Source organism: Hyperolius riggenbachi, chromosome 1, assembly GCF_040937935.1.
Source record: "Hyperolius riggenbachi isolate aHypRig1 chromosome 1, aHypRig1.pri, whole genome shotgun sequence".
Taxonomy (NCBI): Eukaryota; Metazoa; Chordata; class Amphibia; order Anura; family Hyperoliidae; genus Hyperolius; species Hyperolius riggenbachi.
Window position 1 is genome coordinate 419,401,150 of NC_090646.1, and position 21,715 is coordinate 419,422,864.

General features: G+C 42.6%; 1 protein-coding gene across 2 annotated transcripts in view; it reads left to right on the top strand.

Annotated features, from left to right (window-relative positions):
- RORB (RAR related orphan receptor B) overlaps positions 1-21,715 on the top strand; it is a 312,638-nt gene that overhangs the window by 221,461 nt on the left and 69,462 nt on the right. For both annotated transcript variants that reach the window (XM_068271414.1, XM_068271413.1), the window contains exon 2: positions 10,201-10,286. In XM_068271414.1, coding sequence (XP_068127515.1) covers positions 10,201-10,286 — 86 coding nt within the window. The remainder of the gene's footprint in view (positions 1-10,200; positions 10,287-21,715) is intronic.

A 21,715-nucleotide genomic window follows, 5' to 3' on the forward strand; every position in this document is an offset into this window, starting at 1 on the left:
TTGCACACAGCAAGTGATTCCGATTCAGATTCCGCTTTTTAATCAGTTTTTACATCCGATTCAGATTCCGATTTGCAGTGTGCAGGGAGCAAACTGCAAATCGGAATCTGAATCGGATGTAAAAACTGATTAAAAAACGGAATCTGAATCGGAATCACTTGCAGTGTGCAAGAGGCCAAATAAATATTCTAAATCCAAAGTAATCTTCGTGTCAAATTTTAAAGCTGAATACTCACCACCAGACAGGTCCAACGACATCCCCTTCACGATAAGTGTTTAGCGATTCCTCATCTTGCTTGCGACATCACACAATGTTACACGACGGCACATGACGAGCACGAACTGGAAGTCAAACGAGCATGGTACTTTGCTCAGAGTTGTCGGGAATCTTAAGGATGCGATCCGCCATGACAGTAGTTAACGGCACATGTCACTGAACATCGTCTGCGTGATCATGCACCTGTACCCACATTGCGAGATCGCATAAACAACCGCTCATCGCTCAAAAAATTGCCCGTCATCGAAAAAATATTTGGGGAAATTACATGGTAGGTACGGGCCTTTAGCATTAAAGGAGAAGCACAGAACATGCTATATAATGTTCAGGGTAAAGACAAGTGCAGTCCTATAATCTACACTTACCTTCAATGTGGCTATCAGCTTCATCTTCTTTAAAAAAAAATAAGGTGCCTGGTTATGATGCTGATCTTTAAGGCTACATGTTGACATAAGAACTTTATTCTGCATGATTATTGTGGATCAGTGACTGAAAGAAAGTATTAGAACAGTGGTTCTTAAACTGGGTGCAGTGACACCCCGGATCAATGTAGCACCACGCTAAAGGTGCCACAGCTCCCTCTCCTTGCACAGAGTAGCACATGTGGAGGAGGCCAGGTAATTATACTCATGCACCCACACTGCATTGGGGTCTTTTCCCAGCCAAACGCACTGGCATCAATTTTCTGAATGACACTTTGGCTGTAGGAATTAGGTTGGGAGTTCCTTTGGGGACAGTTAGTGACATAACTATGACCTCTGCATAAACCTGTTGAAAATGGCAGTGCTTTTTAAATATATAATAATAATAAAAGGAGGATGATAATAAAGGGAGCACTGTGAAGGGCACTATAAATGTTGGGGGCTGTTTAATAGAGGGAGCACTAAGGGCCTGAGCTCACTAACGCAGTTGTGTCCATTTTTCAGTTACACCTCAATGTTACAGATGCTGAAAAGCGGACAGAAGTGGACACATCTGCGTTAGTGGGTTCAGGCCCTAACAGAACATGATGTCGCAGTTAACTTTTAGGGGCACTATAATGAAAATAATACTACCAAGAGCACTATGAAGAAATTATGGGGGAGAAAAATTATTTTAACCGGACTAGACGTTTCTAAATCCTAAAACCAACTATAACTGTCAATATGAAGAGTCTCAATACTTTAGCCATGCAGAAACAGACCTGTTATATTGTGATGTCCCAATCAATCTGCTTTTTTTCTGTCATAAGGCATACAGGATACTTCTGGTTGAAAACCCAGCCCTTTGTTCAGTTTTCCCATAGGAAACAAGCAGCAGTGATAAATGCACATAAGTTGATGCAGTGCAATGGTGGCTATAAATCAGGCGACTTGGCGGCCGATCGACCATCCAATTCTATTATAATCGAATTGGATGAAAATCGGTGGAGGCAAAATTGGTCACATGCATCAATCAGACATGCTGCAAGATGTCAGGCCGACATGTTTGATTGGGTGCATGCCACTAATGGCATGCGATATCTGGACTAGCGACAAAACGTGATGGAGTACCTGGGTGCGTGTGAGTGATTTCACATATGTGCCCACGTATTCGCCCTGAACCACATTGGGCGTGTGTATGTGGACAGAGCACAGAGCCATTGGCGGACACTGACAGGTAAAGTATTCATGCATTGCGCACCAGGGGGCGGCACATTATACACTGTGGGACAGCGCTGGGGGCAACAAGGTAGCATCACTACGCTGATTCCCAAAAGATTTCATGCTGAAATTGTTCGGGAATTGGCCTGCGATTATGGTGCCCAATAGATTTCTCTCCAATGAGATTCAATCAAAGAGAGATCTGTCTCTTGGTCAATCAATCAAAAAAAAAGGAAACCATAAAAACCCTATGGTTGGACAACATGTAAAAACTACTGATACACAAAAAGGGATTTTGGCATGTACATTTCTAATGACCCAGGAAGTAAAAAAAAAACTGAACCAGTCTTACCCTGCTGAGGCCAATCAATTAGCTGGTAGCGGGATTCTCAAATAAGAACCAGACTGTAAAAACAGAAGTGTTTTTCTGCTGAAAAATCTGCAGTGTTGGCCAACAGCCAGTTGAGATAGTTGACTGTCAACAATAGGGAATAGCATGCAATATCAGCAGTGATGATATTTTTTTCCTGCAGCGGGAAAATGCACTGCGATTGTGCATTGGGAAGCATTATGTGTGCTTTTCTGGGCATTTTCAATGTGCATGGAAATGGGTGAGATTTTGGCAACTGTAACCCTTGCCTTAATTATATGCAAAGAGAAGAACCGAGAGCCAAATATAGTGTAGTAGGTTATGGTAGTGGGTTATATGAATAAGAGTACAGTGATATACTCACAAACCAGGGTTACCTTCAGGCAACCACTGTATAGGCAGGTAAGGAGATTGGTTGAGGGGAAGGAGGAAGAGGAAGAAAGGGTCGGCACTACAGTACACTAGGCATATAGGAGGGATCTTCGGCAGGAGCTTCAGCCTCTACACACGGAGACAGCGTGCTCTGGCTTGTGGATAGAATCAATTGAAGGCAGGTAGAGAAATACAGAAAAGTCGGCACTGCTGGTACTTCGTACATTTATTCTTCACAAGTGGCAAACATCATATGGATACATGCATGAAAAAAAGTATTGGACATACCATATTGTTGGAGGCTGTGACAGGTGGTGGGTGCAGGGCACAGAGTAGCTACTCTGTGCCCTGCACCCACCACCTGTCACAGCCTCCAACAATATGGTATGTCCAATACTTTTTTTCATGCATGTATCCATATGATGTTTGCCACTTGTGAAGAATAAATGTACGAAGTACCAGCAGTGCCGACTTTTCTGAATTTCTCTACCTGCCTTCAGGTAAGGAGATTGTCCTGTCCTCACTCAGGAATAAGAAGTCGCTCTCTGTAGACAGGAAAAAGATGGGGTATCCCCCTCCACCAAGGGTGGATATTAGATATAGTGTAAACAGGAACAGAGGCGCCAAAAGGATAAAAACAATACTTAAAAAGTTTTAAAATATGCTTTAAGAGGCAGTGGTGGACTTACCTCCTGCAAGCAGACACAACAAGCTGTGTATTCAGAACAAAATCAATTTATTGGTACACTCCAGGGGGTAGTTGCAACGCGTTTCGCAGGCATAACCCGCTTCATCAGGCAATAATAAAAGGAGTACACGACTGGGGACAAGAGGCATAATTGGTGCATGTTCTCGGACAATGTGTAGACATAATTAGACGTTTTAACAACAATGATAAATGTACATGCAGTTCATAGTACAGATAGCGAGCAAGTGACATATTATATAATATTATATTGTTGCTATGGAGAAGTGGATTGGGGAGGTACATATGAACATGTGAATTACAGGGGGAAAAAAGCAGGCAGGGAGAGGTAAAAGAATTTGAATGTGGGTATACAGGGGGAGGGAAGGGCCCATCTGCAAGAGGATTGTGTAGAAAACGGGGAAGAGCAGGGGGGGGGGAGGGGGGGGGCATAGTGTTAGTGTTCAACAGGGTATTGAGTGAGTAGTAATGTGTGTGCAATGATGCAATTGGAATAGAATCGTTCTGAGCCTTAATGCTCATCCTGGGATGCAGATAAGTGCTAGACACTAATGAAAAGATGCAGTTTGTATTTCTGCAGATGTAGGGTACCCCCAATAACGAATATGACTAATAAAATAATGGCCAAACCATAAAAAAAAATGTAGGGGCACGTTGCCCACATCTGCCATTACAAGTTTCCATTATAAGTATCATCCTTCTTCACCATTTCCCACCGATAAGCTAATTAGTGAGTAGCAACTGCTTTCACTTTTACTTTGTGCCCTCCTTCTATTGTGGTGTGATAGTCTCTTCTGCTGTAGGACATAATGGCCAATCAGCTATCGCTGCTAACTAATCTGCATAAATAAAGGTGTTGCTGAGATTGTTAGTAGCATGGAGAAGGTATGAGCCTATATGGTTTATGTGGCATACTGTATTTACTATTTTTGCATGGAAATCTACTTTAAACACTATCTTAATTAAAAACTGTACAATTTATAGTATAAATTATTTTGCAGTATGAATATATGCCTTTACAGAATGAATATATGTCACTCCAATCAATTTATCATTTGTTTTTTTTTAGGGACAGGTGGTGAGTGCAGTGTGCCAATTTGAATGATCAAGTATAGGTTATATAGCATTATATTGGTGCAGTTGTTTGGTATAAATATAAACATTAAGTACCTAGACCTTTAGCACTGAAAAGCCTATCCACTTAGCTAAAGTGTGACCAGTTCACCCAACACCTCATGTAATAATGAGGAGAACATACATAGTTACTGCAGATGACTTTCTTGGGGAAAATCACACCAAGTTCTCAGGTTTGCTTACCTATATACTCAACCAACCACTATACTGTTCATAATGATCTATAGCTAGGACATGTCCTATAGTGATTCTTGTAAGGGCCAAGAATACCTAGGTGAGAAGTAGGGAGAGACCGGGAGCCCAATGGTGAAGTATTGTCAAGTATAGGGAGAATAAACTCATATAAATATATACTCACAAAGATGGGTTGCAGTTCCTGCAACCACCGCATAGGCCTGCAGGAAATTAACCATCCTTGCTCGGTACTCCAGGTCCTGCTGGATACTGGATGGTCGCTCTCCTGTAGTACGATATACTTTCTAGAAAAACTGCAAAGCTATTACCTCCATATGAGGTCTGACTGGTAGTGGGTAGGATGGAGGCGCCCAATGTGTAATCTATTTTAGTATTTTTAAATACAATTAAAAATTATATAATAAAAAGAGAGGGAAGCACTTACCTCTCTTTTTATTATATAATTTTTGTATTTGTATTTAAAAATACTAAAATAGAATGCACATTGGGCGCCTCAATCCTACCCACTACAAGGACATGTGCTGCTTGCATATCATTTTGAATTGGAAGGATGAACTTATACATTTTCTATTTATTGACAGTGATGTTTGAATGGTTTGTAGCATAAGTGGAACTTGTACTGCATTGCTGGTTTATTTGATATTGTTTATTACTTAAAAGAAGCAGAACAAAAGTTTGCCTTCATAAAACAGAAGGAATTTGCGGTAATTCAGGTTGGGGTGAGCATATAATGTCTCCCATGATGGCTTTTTGGCCCTTTGTAGCCCCTTACACACTCCAATAAGTTCTGGTTCACCATGAGCTGGCTGGGTAGACTATAACCCTGGGTGTTTCAAGTCCTACTCCATAGAGCCACATTAATCCATGTCATGCTGATGAGGATCAACCAATCCGAAACAGTCTGTATGCATGTTGGATTATTGTGGCTTTGTACAATTAACAAGTTGACACATCATTGTATTCCAGCGGTACTGGAGGGGTGGCTACAGTGTACAGGGTCAACAAGGGATAATTTGCATACTCTGCAGTGATGCATCGTGGGAGACATCATATGCTCACTCCAACCTGAATTATCGCAAATTCCTTCTGTTTTAAGAAGGCAAACTTTTGTTTTGCTTACCATTTTGGTAAGAGGGCTTTTTGGTCCTTTGTAGCCCCTTACACACTCCAATGAGTTCTGGTTCACAAGCTTGCTGGGCAGTCTATAATTAAAAGAAGCAGGTGAAAGTATTTGATCAGTGATTCTGAAACTACAGTACTTCCCCTTTGGTCAAGATATGAAGGATTTTATCTGCCTTTTAAATGGATGCCTGCTTCAACAATTTATTAACTCAAAGCACACGTAGCTTTGGCTCTCACATTTGAGCACATGGTGCTTCACATACGTCACGGACACACCGACGTAAGCATGTCTTGTTTCTTTTTGTCTAGGTGTATTGAAAGAGCTCAGTCATCATTGCTCAAACAGCAGCAGCTTATATAAACACTAGCTAATGCTTCTGGAGATTACATGCAGAATACTGGATCTGATGAGCTCAAATATAAGATGGGCTGTGCAGTATAATATTTGGGATTAGAATCCTAATCTCTTTAGGGAAAGTGTGCAGTATCAGCAGAACAGACCTTCAGCTCTATGCAAAAAACTCACTATAAGTCATTTCCTTTCAACCAATATTAAAATGTGCTTTATTATCTATTCCATACTAGGAAGGGATAGTTTTAGGTAAAATAGACATTTTTTTAAATACCATTTACTATTATCCTACTTGTTCTTTGTTCTTGAATGATAAAGTGTTAATATGTTCCTTTTCACCTTCCAATACATTTTTCACAACTAAATAACATGGACATGCAAGGGCAATACCGCAATATATATAGTGGTGGACATAAGATGTGGGGGGAATTGCTTTAAGTGCTCCTGAACCTAATACCTGTGTAAAAAAAAAGAAAAGCCCCAGATCATACCTCACCTACTCCGCATTTAACTCGCTGTCTTTTTCGTCTCATCAGCTCTTCTGTTCCGCTGCAGTGTCCTCTGATAAGACACAGCATTTTAACAGAAATGGTGCTGACCAGGAAGTACTTCTGTATCAGTACTTCCAGGTCAGCGCCAGATGAGGTATGATCTAGGGTTTTTTTTATACCAGTAATTCATTCCAGACTGAAGCAGTCTGGAATGAATTACTGGTATTCACTTTAATGTGAAACCTTTGTCTGATAGGTAACTAGTGAAGGGACTAATAGAGAGACACAGCACCTGAGGAGCCAGAAGAGAGATGTATGAGTTGAGTAGCAGAGCTCAGGATATACTGGAGAGGTGGTGGCTGGTTCATTGACCACAGAGAATGGAGTTACAGTAATTTAGTTAGTATATACGAACGCCATGTTTACGTTAATAGCTCAGACTTTTTTCTGATGTGATGAGATATTAATTTACTTTGGTAATGTTAGGTTACTCTTTTTGACATGGATGTGTAATAATGCTGAAATGTAAAGATTTAGAAAAAATATATACCGGTAAATATACTTAATTACAGTTGATTATTATCAAACAGCATAGGACTATGAAGCAAAAATATAACCACCATGTGCTATAGTCAGACTGACAAAAATATTTTGCCTTTCCTTCAGGGAGCGTTGTAAGGATTATGCTTGGTCAGGCATGCTATGTTCTTCCCTCTGCTACCTGTGTCCCTGGAGTGGCGGATGGCTTTTTATTCTGCTTTGGGCATCAAAGATTAACAAGCAATGGAGGCCTTCTGTACAATCTATCTATTTTCCTCCTGGCGGTACAGTGCGCCTGTTCTTTCAGCTGCTACTAGTATCTTGGCATGTCAGCTAAAGGTTCAGATACAACATATGTGCCATCTCAGCTTGCTTGCATGCACACAAAAAACAGACTGCTATACAAACACAAAACAAATAATTTAAATACATGTTTCACCAGAACATGTCATGCAATGCTAGGAATTCTGTAATGCAATCCTAGGCCTTGTCAGGCTCTTATCTGTTACTAAGTACACACACATTGACAGAAGGACCATACTATAGACACAGACATTTGAAATCAGCATGAAACGACATGCAAATGCAGCCTTTATGCAGTCAAATTATTCATTCTGCTAAAGCAGGAACCAGAAATAGGTTTGGTATTGCTTTAGGTAAAAGCATTTATCAAACATAGTTAAATAAGTACTGGCTGAGAGGAGTCCGGTACCCATAGGCACTCTTCACTCAAGCAAACGGGTGTCCATGCTTCAGCAATTCACAGTAGTCGACACATTGACCTAAGGCCTATTTCAACCACTGAGCTCCTCTGGCTGCAATTTATTGCAGACAAATGGCAGCATTAGTAGCACCACGCGTGTCAGCATTTGACACATGGTGCAGTTACCTGGCAATAAAAAACTGTATCATGTCACTTATAACTGCAGCAACAGCTTTGATGTTTCTCAATGCAACAGAAACCTCTCCATTACTTGTACCGAGCTCCACAGGGGACCAGCTTCATAGTAATAGCTCCCATGTTTAGCTCCCATTCCATCCCCTTATGGTGACCTTCCTACATGCTCCATACATGTGTCTCCCTTTAAGTACTCTCATTACTATGCAATGAGGTGCCATGTTTAACTTTCAGTGACTAACAGGGATGAGCTCCGGATAAAATTCGGATGAAATCCGAATGAGTTTAATTTGGATTTCATCCTCTAATTAGTGCACCTGAGCGGGTGTTTGTGGGGGTTGAACTTAACCAGCAGCCTTCTTCTTTAACCCATCTCACGGCGCGTCCCATGCTGCATTCCAAGCCGCATCTCGTGACTACTACTCTTCCTCCTTCAACCCGGGGGGACGGGTTAAAGAAGAATTTTATCCGGAACTCATCCCTGATGACTAGTATGAGAGAGTGTGAGAGCGATAACACCAAACTGAACACACCTGCTCCCCATTCACACCTGAGACCTTGTAGCACTGACAAGTAACATGATTCCGGAGAGGGAAAAATATCTAATTTGGCAGAATTTGGACAGTCTTTACTCAGTGGTGTACTCTCCTTTGTTTCCAGTGATTTAGACTTAAGGACTTTGTGTTGAGTTAGTTTGATGTTACGGCAAATTTACACTGTTATTCAAACTGTACACTGACTACTTTACATTGTGTTAAAGCTTCATATCTTCAGTATTGTATTGGGCCGCACAGTGGCGTAGTGGTTAGCGCTCTCGCCTTGCCATGCTGGGTCCCTGGTTTGAATCCCAGCAAGGGCACTATCTGCACAGAGTTTGTATGTTCTCCCCATGCCTGTGTGGGCTTCCTCTGGGCACTCCGGTTTCCTCCCACATGCCAAAATTATAGAGAAAAGTTAATTGGCTTCCCCCTAAATTAGCCCTAGACTGTGATACATACAGTACACAATATATACATGTGACTGGTAGGGATTACCGTAGATTGTAAGCCCCTCAAGACAATATACACTCTGTACAGCACTGAGGAAGATTTTGTAGTTAAATAAATACTAAATAATGATTGTCAGAATATAGTGTGTGTGTGTGTGTGTGTGTGTGTGTGTGTGTGTGTGTGTGTGTGTGTGTGCACTTTAAACTGTTAACCAAACCTAATGTACATTGGGGATGATTTCCACAGTGTCTGTCTGCACACACACTGTAAGCGGAATTGTTGATAGCATGGATCAAGACCACTGAAACTGTTGCAATCCTGCATGATTAGACATGCATTGTGAAGGAAATGTTAGAGACTGTGACTCTCATTAACACTGCAAAGGAAACTTGGTACAGAGAGTGTTAGTTACAGTAATTCAAGATGTTTCTAGGAAAGCAATAGCTTCTTTTCACCTTGTACAATTAATAACGGGAGGTTTTAGTTACACATCCCTCCAATTGTCCTTCCTTGACACAAAGCATAAATGCCTCTCAGGCAAGAACACAATCAGTACGTTCAAGTATCCATGTATCGGTGCAGTCCATAGACGGAATGCGGGAGGTTGTTGTGACTGAGGATTGTATAGTACACCATTACATTGTTCAACGTTAAGTAATCCCTCTTCATTATGAGCATCACCCAGGATAATGCCATGAAGTGAATTGTACAGTGATTGCATTATATTAAGCACTGTTTGTTTAAACTGTTTCCTTTCCATTGGCGGTTATTATAGTAAAAGAGGTAAATAAGAGTGCAAACTGTTTTACTGCTACAAGCATCGGCACAGATATCAAAACATTAACAGGAAAAATACTCATCAAGTTGCATTAAAGTGTTTATTTTAACTGCTGAGGGATTAGGAAAATGTTTGTGCTGGGTCTTAAAGCTGGCAAATATTGGATGTTACTATTAAATTATGTATTTGAAGAGGAGCTTAAATCTAAGATCCATTTGCTACTTCAAAATAATAAATGGTACATTTGCCTTTTTTTAAATCGTCTAACTCTGCTGCTTTAGCCATTGACCAAGGATACAGAAACTAAATAAGAGAATGCTCTGTCAGCTGAACTGTCTATTCTCTATTTTTCAGCACAAATTGAAGTGATACCATGCAAAATTTGTGGAGATAAATCTTCAGGAATTCACTACGGTGTCATCACTTGTGAAGGCTGCAAGGTAAGAGGAGAGCTGTGGATGTGATGGGTGAATGTATAAGCTGCATAGGCAAATAGATAGCTAGATGAATAGATAGCATGTATGGAAAACATGCTGTTCTTAATAAAGTTAAATATAACAAATGCTAAAAAAAGTAAGAATATACTTGGGCGAGACATACTTGAAAGGCCGTAGATGTCTATAGATTATGGTATAGTAAAAACATATTCCTACCCCTTTTTAAAAATAAAAGGGGTACATATACTATTTTAGGATACAAACTATATCTTAGATTTTTGTTTTGTTTTTTATGTAGTATACATTTCTCTCAGAGTAATAGGCATTGTAAAATACTTTTTTTCTTATTGTATCTCGCTGTCACTTACAGTAGTTAGTGAAAATCTGACCGATCTGTCAGGTTTTAGATTAGTCCATTGCCTCATGGAGAGATTTTTAGTTATTTCTTTACTTACAAAAGCATGTACCGAACCGCTATTGCTCAGTTCAACTGCCAAAATAGTGTGCAAAAGAGTAGGGAAGTTGGTTGACATCTTTTTATAAATTTTTTATAGATTCTTTCCAGGGAGTGCTTTTGTAAAGAATATAGGAAATCCCGAGAATCTCACAGGAGGAGATGGACTAGTCCAAAACCTGACAGATCTGTAAGATTCTCACTACCTACTGTAAGTTAAAGTAACATAGTAGAACATGTATAGTTCATTTTACTCTGGGAAAAATCTACATTTTATATGTATGTATTTTAAATTTTAACATTTTTCACAATAGTGGTCCTTTATGGACCAGAGTCTTTTTTTTCCTCTGTGATTGCTGTGATTAGATCAGTGATCACAGGGCTAGTAAAATTGACTCCTGACCGGCACATGGACCCTTGAAATCTAAGCCCTGGTAAAGATGAGAGCATCCATATAGGATGCAGATTTCATTTAGCTGCGTCTGGAACCAGCTATTCAACAGAAAATCTATTGACAGGCAGGGGCGCATCTGGGTAATATAGAGCCCATGTCAAACACTTAAATTGTTGTTTCCTTCCCTCCCCCAGCCCCCCCCCCCCCTCAGAGACCCCTCCCTCTCTAAAAACAGCATCCTTCCATGTCATATGGTTGCCTGTGTGTTTGGCTCTGCATATTGCTGAAGTTACTTTATTGGAAACATCTCTTCTTATTTTCCCTCCGTCCTCTTTTCTAACACTAAGTCAAGTGTGTCCTACATAAATTAATTAGCCATGTTCCCCTGATTACAGAATTAATCTGATCTGAGTGACAGGGAGGCACAGGGGCAGCATGGTGGTGCAGCACAGGAGCAGGCATGGTGTCCATGATACTGTGGGGCCCATGGCACGAGCCATGCCTGCACCCCTCTAGATACGCCTCTGTTGGCACGTACCCCTGCTTTATTTTAGGATTATCAGGGTAACATCACCTGTCATTTGCAGAGTATGCTCTGTAATAATTTGGCTTTCTCAGTGCATGTATATTAAAATCTCATTACACCTACATTACAAAAATATGCCTCAGTTTTCCATCATCTTAAAAAATTGTTGTGTAGATTTAGAGGCTGTCATTTCTATGACTGGGGATTTGGAGATAGGACACAAATTCACATTTGGCCTATGTCTGTAAGTATCTAAGAGGTTGTGTTACAGTACAATGAAGAGCATATGTATATTCATTTTATTTATCAGCACTAGTTATGGGATGCAGTTTCATGATTTTAGTGTAGCAGTACATTGTGGTAAAATATCCTCTGTCCGGTTCTAGCTGCCAGTAGCAAAAGCTACGGAAAACTTCACAAAAAGGTTTGTATGGGCTCCATTGTACATTTGGGAGTTTGTGTTTTGAATGAATACTGGCAGTAAAGGTGAATTGTACACAGTGTAATGATGCATCTTAATATTACACTTGGCATATGGACATTGGATAGACTGATGATGGCACACAATAAAGCAGAATTCGTCAAACACTGGTCAATTGCTTTCGACTGGAGTTAACCATAACTATTCAGTAAATTTACTGTTTCTGCTGTTCGAATTAAAAATTGATGTTAATCTACATTTCAAGAGAACAGAATGTAAATGCATGTACTGTACTTGCAGTTTAACTACTTCCATAGTACATACTATGCATAGGACTACACTGTGCATCAATGTAAGCCAATGGGATGACAATAAAATCGGCTCCTGACCTGCTCACAAAGGTCTGCCATCATATAGATGGCCGGGGCGAGTGGTTGCAGCGGGGACAGAGTGGCGGGATCGGCGGTTGTTACAGCCGCCCAGCCACAAGCAGGATGTAGATTAAGGTTTCCATTATTTAGGTGCCAAAGTACAATAATGTGCAAGGTCTGGCAGCTCACAGGCCTCCTAACTAGAGATGGCTTGAACAGTTCGACAGCGAACGTTTCCCGGCAAACTTCCGTGGCTCACGATCGCGGCGAACCAGGAGATTTTCCGGAAGTTCGGTTCACCCCCATAGTGCATCATGAGGTTTAACTTTGACCCTCTTCATCATAGTCAGCAGGCACATTGTAGCCAATTAGGCTACACTCCCTCCTGGAGCCCCACCCCCCCTTATAAAAGGCAGGCAGCGCCAGGCAGTGGACTCACTCGTGTGCCTGCAGTAATTAGTGAAGGGATAGCTGCTGCAGACTCTCATAGGAAAAGCTTAGTTAGGCTCTTGTAGGCTTGTTAGCTTGCTCCTGGCTGATTTTTATTGCTAAAAAAAGAACCCCTCAACTTTTGAGAGCTAATCTTGTTCTTGTGATCTATTTATTTTGTGTGTGTGTGTGGCCCACTTGCATTATATATAGCCCTGTCAGTCAGTGTCACTGTGCCTGTCTGTGTGTGACAGGTTCACATGTAATACCCATCACTGCATATACCTACTGTGCACCCACCTACCTACGTGAGCGCACGCAGTGTCACTGTGCCTATCCGGTACCTGTCTGTGTGTGACAGGTGCACATGTAATACCCATCCCTGCATATTCCTACTACCTGTTGTTCACGTCAGTGCACCCACCTATCTACGTGAGCGCACTCAGTGTCACTGTGCCTATCTGGTACCTGTATATGTGTGACAGGTGCACATGTAATACCCATCACTGCATATACCTACTACCTGTTGTTCACTTCAGTGCATCCACCTACCTACGTGAGCGCACGTAGTGTCACTGTGCCTATCCGGTACCTGTCTGTGTGTGACAGGTGCACATGTAATACCCATCCCTGCATATACCTACTACCTGTTGTTCACGTCAGTGCACCCACCTATCTACGTGAGCGCACGCAGTGTCACTGTGCCTATCTGGTACCTGTCTGTGTGTGACAGGTGCACATGTAATACCCATCCCTGCATATACCTACTACCAGTTGTTCACTTCAGTGCACCCACCTATCTACGTGAGTGCACGCAGTGTCACTGTGCCTATCTGGTACCTGTCTGTGTGTGACAGGTGCACATGTAATACCCATCCCTGCATATACCTACTACCTGTTGTTCACGTCAGTGCACCCACCTATCTACGTGAGCGCACGCAGTGTCACTGTGCCTGTGCGGTACCTGTCTGTGTGTGACAGGTGCACATGTAATACCCATCCCTGCATATACCTACTACCAGTTGTTCACTTCAGTGCACCCACCTACCTATGTGAGCGCATGCAGTGTGATATACCACTCCATGCATACCTGTCAACTGCACCTGTGTGACTGCCTGCACATTGTATTAGTCAAGTCAGTGCATACCTTTCACTTCATCCCCCCCAATATGGACAAAACAAAAGGCAAAGGCAGGCCACCTGACAGGTCTGTTCGAGGTCACGCTGTCGTGATTTCGTGTGGCCCTCGACCAAAGTACAGTGTTCAGAAGAAGGCACGTGCCATCAACCCCCAATATTGTCAGGACGTAGTTGACTATTTAACACAGACCACCTCATCTTTCTCAACTTCCGCATGGAAGCGTGACATATCTTCCTCCTCCTGCTCTGATTCTGGCACCCCACTTAACACTCAGTCAGCCGCCACCACCAAAGTGCCATCACCCCAGGGCTCAGCGGTGCGGAAATTTTTTTGTGTGTCTGCCTCAGATGAGTGCAATGCCATCTGTACTCTCTGCCACTGAAAATTGAGCCATGGAAAGATCAAGACCAACATAGGGACAACTACCTTGCGAAGGCATATGATTACAAAGCACAAACTGCAATGGGGTGACCACCTGAGGGAAAGCAGCACACAAAAGCAAATCCACACACCGCAGTGGAAGATATGCAAATATTTATCAAAAAAAGGCGATACCCAAACTGTACCGTGATGTTGAAAGGCAAGTGGTGTCATCTCTGGCACACAGCATTGGGTCAAGGGACCATCTGACCACGTGGTCTGCAAAGCACGGTCAGGCCTGCTCGAAGACTAAGTCAGTCCCCACACACAGCATCTCTGCCTGCACGCCATGTGAATGCCTGCCCCAAGACTAAGTCGCTCCCCACACAGCATCTCTTCCTGCAGGCCGCTTGACTGCCTTCTCCGCCACCACCAACAGGGTCCAGGACTCCAGGCGGATTCCTGAATTTTTAAGGCCGCTGCTAGCAGCGGCCGCTATAATAATTTTTCTGGTGCATGTACATGCCTGCCTAATTTTTCTGGCTGCACTGCAGCTGCAACAACAAAACAAAAGGCATGTACATGTGTCAATTCCCCTTCGTGATCATTACCTTGTCGCGGTGAAGGGGCTTGCGTATCACAATGAAGCAATGACCGGCGGCTATATGAGTGTCTTGGGGGGGGGGGGCTGTACACCCAAGATAATAAGGTTGTTGCTTCATTGTGGACAGACCAAATTTGATCAACTGGATAATCACTGTTCTGTCATTCAGCTACCTCAGCCCGGCGACCATATGGGCATGAAAACCGCCATGGCCTGCACTCTGGCCATGGTGTGCACCAGTCCAGCACAGCCATCAGTAAAAAAACAGCTGTTTGCGGTGTTTTACACAGTGAGTTTGGTGTGTCAGTGTGAAGCAGTACTCTAATTACACTCCCTGATTGATCTATACACTTGCAAGATGTATTAAAGCACTTTAGGCCTGCAATTTAGCATTCAATGTGATTTTGGCCCTTATTATGCTGCTTTGTGTCAAATCCAGATTTTTCCCCCGGGACTTTTGGCGTCTTCCCATTCCACCAGGCTCTCCTCCAGGTGTTAGACCCCTTGAAACATCTTTTCCATCACTTTTGTGGCCAGCATACATTTTTCTAGTTTTCCAAGTTCTTTTCCCTATTGAAGTCTATTGCGGTTCGCAAAAGTTCACGCAAACCGAACTTTCGTGGGAGGTTCGCGAACCCGGTTTGCGAACCAAAAATCGGAGGTTTGGGCCATCTCTACTCTTAACTCTGAGAATAGAGTAAGAGTTAAAAAGCAAGGGTAAGTGTTAGAGTCTTCTCAGTGTCACTGATGGGCCGAAAGTTCAGGTATGAGGGTCTCAAGAAATGAAGGGTTAATACTAATGCTAGACACATGTTAGCAAGGAAGTTTAGTGTGACATCTAAGCATAGAGTGATGGTTAGTGGTAGGCTGTGTAAGTTGCATGACAGATACCAAAAACAGTGTACCTCCCTAAAAGTTTAGTATATCCCAGGTGTTCTGCAGTCAGGCATGATGTCTCTTTGTACAACAACAACACTTTTCTCCCAACATGCACAAGCTTGTCTCAGGTCAATACATAGTTGTGGTTTGTGATGTGTTACAGGGGAACACATCGTGTGATCATAAATGCCAGACTAAACAGGTGGCTTTTTAGTTTCAGTTCCAAAGGGTAGAAGCAGCATGACAGAAGGTTCTGGCTCCAAAGGACTTGAGAGGTGGTCAAGGTATTAGAGCCTGTTGACCTAAGGTTGTGGGAGATGTGACACCATTGCAACAAATACTTCAGGTATACAGGGCTAGGGCCTAGGTGGTGGAGAGAATTGAATGTTAGCATGCCAATTTTCAAGAGCATTCTCCATTTTATGAGTAGCACTAGTAATGCAGGGTAATCCAGATAATAGTTATGGATCCAGAGTTCAAGATATTAGTAACAGTTCTGCCTTGTACAGCACTGTGCATTCAAAAAACAGACATGTGGAGAATGCAGCCCCATAAGAGAAATCAAGATATTTGACTCATAGGAATGGACTTGGTGTTACTGGTCTGGATGTGACTGGAGATGTCTTCAGCAGTGACCTGTACTGATTAAAAGAGTTTTTAAGTTTCCACCTTCTCCTATTACAGACCAAAACTACAAATCTTAACGCTTTAACTCAGGGCCGGATTACCGGCAACAAAAGCAGTCACTTGGGGCCCCATTCAGAGTCAAAGGGGCCCCATCAGCACATAAACCAGCCCTCGTCATCCTGTCAGCTGTGGCTGGATGGTATAATGATTAAAGGGACTCTGTGCAATTACTATGGAAAGATGCATATCATTTTAAAGCTCTCTTTCTCCTCTTTCCAATGATATATAAACCGCTGCCCTACGCCCTTTAGTTTTCGCTATTTTGGCAATCGAAATCGCGGCCACGTCAATTTCTATCGCGAAAATAGTGAAAACTAAAAGGCGTAAGGTGGCAGTTTATCTATCATTGGAAAGAGGAGAAAGAGAGCTTCAAAATGATATGCATCTTTCCATAGTTACATTGTATTACACAGGACGACTTTTCTCCAAAGTCGGCAGCTCGATTCAGCTCAATGCAATGAAATATAAGGAACCCAGGGGGATATAATTACAAATATCATGCTGGTAGGTGTGAGGATATAATTAATTAGCTGTGGGTATGCTTAAAGGCATACCCACAGGCACTGCTCGGAGTCCCTTTAAGAGCTCTGCCTCTGACACAGGAGACCAGGGTTCGAATCTCGGCTTTGCCTGTTAAGTAAGCCAGCACCTATTCAGTAGGAGACCTTAGGCAAGTCTCTCTAACACTGCTACTGCCTATAGGGCGCGTCCTAGTGGCTGCAGCTCTGGCACTTTGAGTCCGCCAGGAGAAAAGCGCGATATAAATGTTATTTGTCTTGTCTTGTCAAATGATGCCGTGCACTGCTGATTGTCTTCAGAGCCAGGCTCTCCTCCTAGGTCCCCCTCCTGCTACTGTGCGCTCTGCCACTGCCCATTCCTCCCTCCCTTCACACAGAGAACCACAGCTGCAGCAAGAATGATAGCAGCAGATGGCAAACACTCACTCACCTATCCATGATCCAAGCGATGGAGATCCCGTCATCTGAAACCCATCTGTCTCTTTTACAGTGCAGCCGCTCGCTCTGAACTTCCTGATTTTCAGATCAGACAGGAAGTAGGAAGTAGTAATAGTAGTAGTAACAGAGCAGCAGCACTCTAGAGGAGACAGATGGGCTCCGGATGACGAGACCTCGATTGCTTGGATCGCAATAGGTGAATGTGAGTCATATGGTACTGTCATTCTCCCCCGCTGCGGCTGCCTTCTCTGCTGGGCTATCGTATTCACTGGGATGGAGGCTGCATGGTGGCTGTCTAGTTTGGGAGGAAATCGGTTGTTCGGTGGTGGGGGTGGTTATGTAATTTTGTCTGGGGAATGGCTTCCGGTTTGGCGGTGTCCAGAGCTTTCTGCTATTGCCAGGCTGGAGATGCAGGGGGAAAGTGCTGCTGCTGTGATATCTGGTGCCCTCTTCACAGGGGTGCCCCAGCCCCTGAGTGCAAATGTCCCAGCCACTCTTCTCTCACTCTGCATTATGCCGCTGCTATTCCCTGCATTGTGCACCCACAGAGTAAAAGCGGGCGGTTGCCAATAGCAACCAGTAGCTCGGCTGCCCCGGTGTGTGTGGCATGTTGCTGTGCAGCTACATCTTCTGACTCTATTATGACATGATGGGAGGGCCCGAATCAGTTACTTTGCTTAGGGCCCCATTTAGCCTTAATCCGGCTCTGCTTTAGCTAATATATATATATATATATATATATATATATATATATATATATATATATATACTGTATATACTCGAGTATAAGTCTAGAAATTTAGGTCTGACTCAATAAATCAAAGTATAGGGGTCGACTTATACATGAGTCATGGTTAACACTGAGCACACTAAGTAATGGGTGTACAATTAGTGACATTCCCATTTGCAGCAATTGACACTTTCTTGATAAAGGAAATGCCAAGAAAGCACAGGTCTGAAAGTCTAGGCCACAACAATTAACAGGATCTGGGGGGAGGCGGGAGGATAAAGTCTCAATACGTAGACAAGATAAGGTAAAAAGACAGTGGGAGCCTAACATTATGGGGGAGGCGCTCAAACCTACTGCTTGACCCACTGAGTTGTGCTCCCAGTTTTGCCTGAGGAAGCAGGGTCACGCCCGCGAAACGCGTTGCATTTGTGGAGTTGAATAAATTATTTGTCAATTCTGTTTTATCGAGGCTCGAGTGAGTTTTCTTTTTTGTAAGAGGGAGGTAAGTCCACCCTAACATCCCCCTCTGCTTTTAAACGTTTTTTAAAACGTTTTGCTCTACTCTGGCGCCTCTGTATACCGAGCTTTTGCTGAACATTATGGGGGGTGGAGAGGGGGGTGAGGACAGTGTAAAGGTTAAGGAGGTTGGTAAAACGTCAAGTAACCCATTTCATGTAAACAAAATTGGTAAATGTGGTGGTAAAATTATAAAGTGCATGGTAACCAATGCTCGGAGCCTTGCAAATAAAATAGACGAACTAGAGTTCATTCTGAATGACAAAGACTATGACATTGTGGGAATAACCGAGACATGAATGGATGAAAGCCATGACTGTATAGCTAATTTAGAGGGATACAATGTGTTTAGGAAGGATAGAACAGGGAAAAAGGTGGAAGGGTTTGTCTCTTTGTTAAGAATTCTTTTACAGCTGTCCTCAACGATGAGATGGAGGAAGATTGCGAAGATGTGGAGTCTGTTTGGGTAAATATTCATGGTGGAAATAAAAGTTGCCAATTGCTTATTGGGGTATGCTACAGGCCACCTCATATTAATGAAGCTGCAGAACTGCGATTACTACAGCAGATTGAAAAAGCTGCAAGTAAAAATGAGGTCATAGTTATGGGCGACTTCAACTTTCCAGACATTGACTGGGGTATTGAGGCTACCCATTCTGGTAAAAGCAGCAGATTTCTTGCAGCACTACAGGACAATTACTTGACTCAAATGGTAACGGAACCAACTAGGGGGAATGCGTTACTGGATCTGATCATTTCTAATAGACCAGATAATGTATCAAATGTGCAGGTTCAAGAACATTTGGGAAATAGTGATCACAACATGATAACGCTTGATCTGGTGACTGATAGGCCACGGGGCAGCGGGACCACTAAAACTATGAATTTTAGAAAAGCAAAGTTCAATCAACTTAGGCAGGCACTAAGTTTGGTGAACTGGGATACTGTACTACAAGGGGAAGACACTGAAGGGAAATGGCAAGCTTTTAAACTTATTCTCAATCAATATTGTAGTATGTATATCCCATATGGAAACAAAATGTCTAGGAATAAAAAAAAGGCCTCTATGGATGAATAGAAAGGTTAGAGATAAAATGAAGAGGAAAAATAATGCCTATAAGGTCCTAAAACAGGAGGGGACCGAGGCTGCACTAAGCAATTATAAGGGAAATGGCAAGCTTTTAAACTTATTCTCAATCAATATTGTAGTATGTATATCCCATATGGAAACAAAATGTCTAGGAATAAAAAAAAGGCCTCTATGGATGAATAGAAAGGTTAGAGATAAAATGAAGAGGAAAAATAATGCCTATAAGGTCCTAAAACAGGAGGGGACCGAGGCTGCACTAAGCAATTATAAGGAGTGCAATAAAAATTGTAAAAAAAGAAATTAGGCTGGCAAAGATCGAAGCTGAAAATCAAATTGTAACGGTTAGTGTCAGCAAGTGACAGAGTTCTGATTATTTGGTGATCTGCAGTATCACCAATAATACAGAAACTGTATCTGATTATGTGGTGATCTGCAGAATCACCAATAATACAGAAATAGCAACACGGTATAGCAATGGTCAGAGAAACTCTGCTGACCAGAGTGAGCTCCAACAGACTAGGTAGTAATATAAACAGTATGAGGACAGAAATGTCAGTAATTTAATAAAGGTGTGATCACACGTGTTTATGTGCACAGTAGCTCAGGAGTACTCCTAAGTGATAGCCCATAGGCTGTGGGGACTATCACTAACACTAGAGAGGTCGTACAGGCAGGGTCGGTAACTGATCGGTCAGGTCGCAGTACAAAATCGGTAAACAGAATCGTAGTCAGAGTAAAGCCAAGGTCGGCAACAATCAGATATGCGGAGGTACAGAATCAGAAAACTAGAGCAGAATCGAGGTCGGGCCAGGGTCGGCAACAAGACAGATAGGCAGAGCACAGAATCGTGAGGCAAAGGATAGTAAGGAAGTTCAGGCAAGGTTCATACACATAAAGGCAATAATATCAAATTATAATTATAGCTATCAAACAATTCCTAGCTATGTGTGAAATCCCCAGGTTCCTGCCGGATCAAAGCACACTGGGATCTGACTAAGGTCTGAGAGCTTAACCGCAAAGTTTCAGCAACAGCAGACAATGATGCACTGACAATTTAGGCCTTAAATACAGACAGAGCATTCACAAGTTCCGCCCAGCAGATTCCAGCCAATCAGTGCCAAAAGTCAGCCCAGCCCTGTCAGCTGACCGGCAGGTCAGCTGACCCGCCTACTCAAAGCATAAAGGTCCTGTCTCCTGGTGCGCGCGAGTGCTGCCCTGCTTTGATGGACTCTGGAAATACCTGACCTGGTGGAAAGCGATGCCAAAGAGGCGGCGGCGGAATCCGCCGTGACGTCAGACGCGAGAGCGCCGGCCATGCCGCTCTCGGCTGCAGAGGTAATTTTGCTGTTACTGACACAAATCGCTAGGGGTATCAAATCTAACCCCAAAAAGTTTTACAAGTACATCAACTCTAAAAAACGAAAGGTTGACTGTATAGGACTCCTAAAGGATGAGGGTGGGAACTCAATGGTGGATGACCAAGGTAAGGCAGAGTTATTAAATGCTTTCTTTGCTTCTGTCTTCACAAAGGAAACAGCACTGTTGCAAATTACAGATGCAGAAGAGTCTCAATCTTCCAACTGTAATATTAACTACTTAACGCAGGAAGAAGTGAAGGCAAGACTAAATAAATTAAAAACAGACAAGGCACCTGGCCCGGATGGCATGCATCCTCGGGTCCTAAGGGATATAAGTTCAGTTATAGATAAACCCCTTTATCTTATCTTTTGTGACTCTCTTTCAACTGGCAGAGTCCCAGTGGATTGGCGTACAGCCCACGTTTTCCCATTATTTAAAAAGGGCAAAAAATCAGATCCAGGAAATTATAGACCTGTAAGCTTAACATCAGTTGTATGCAAATTATTTGAGGGGTT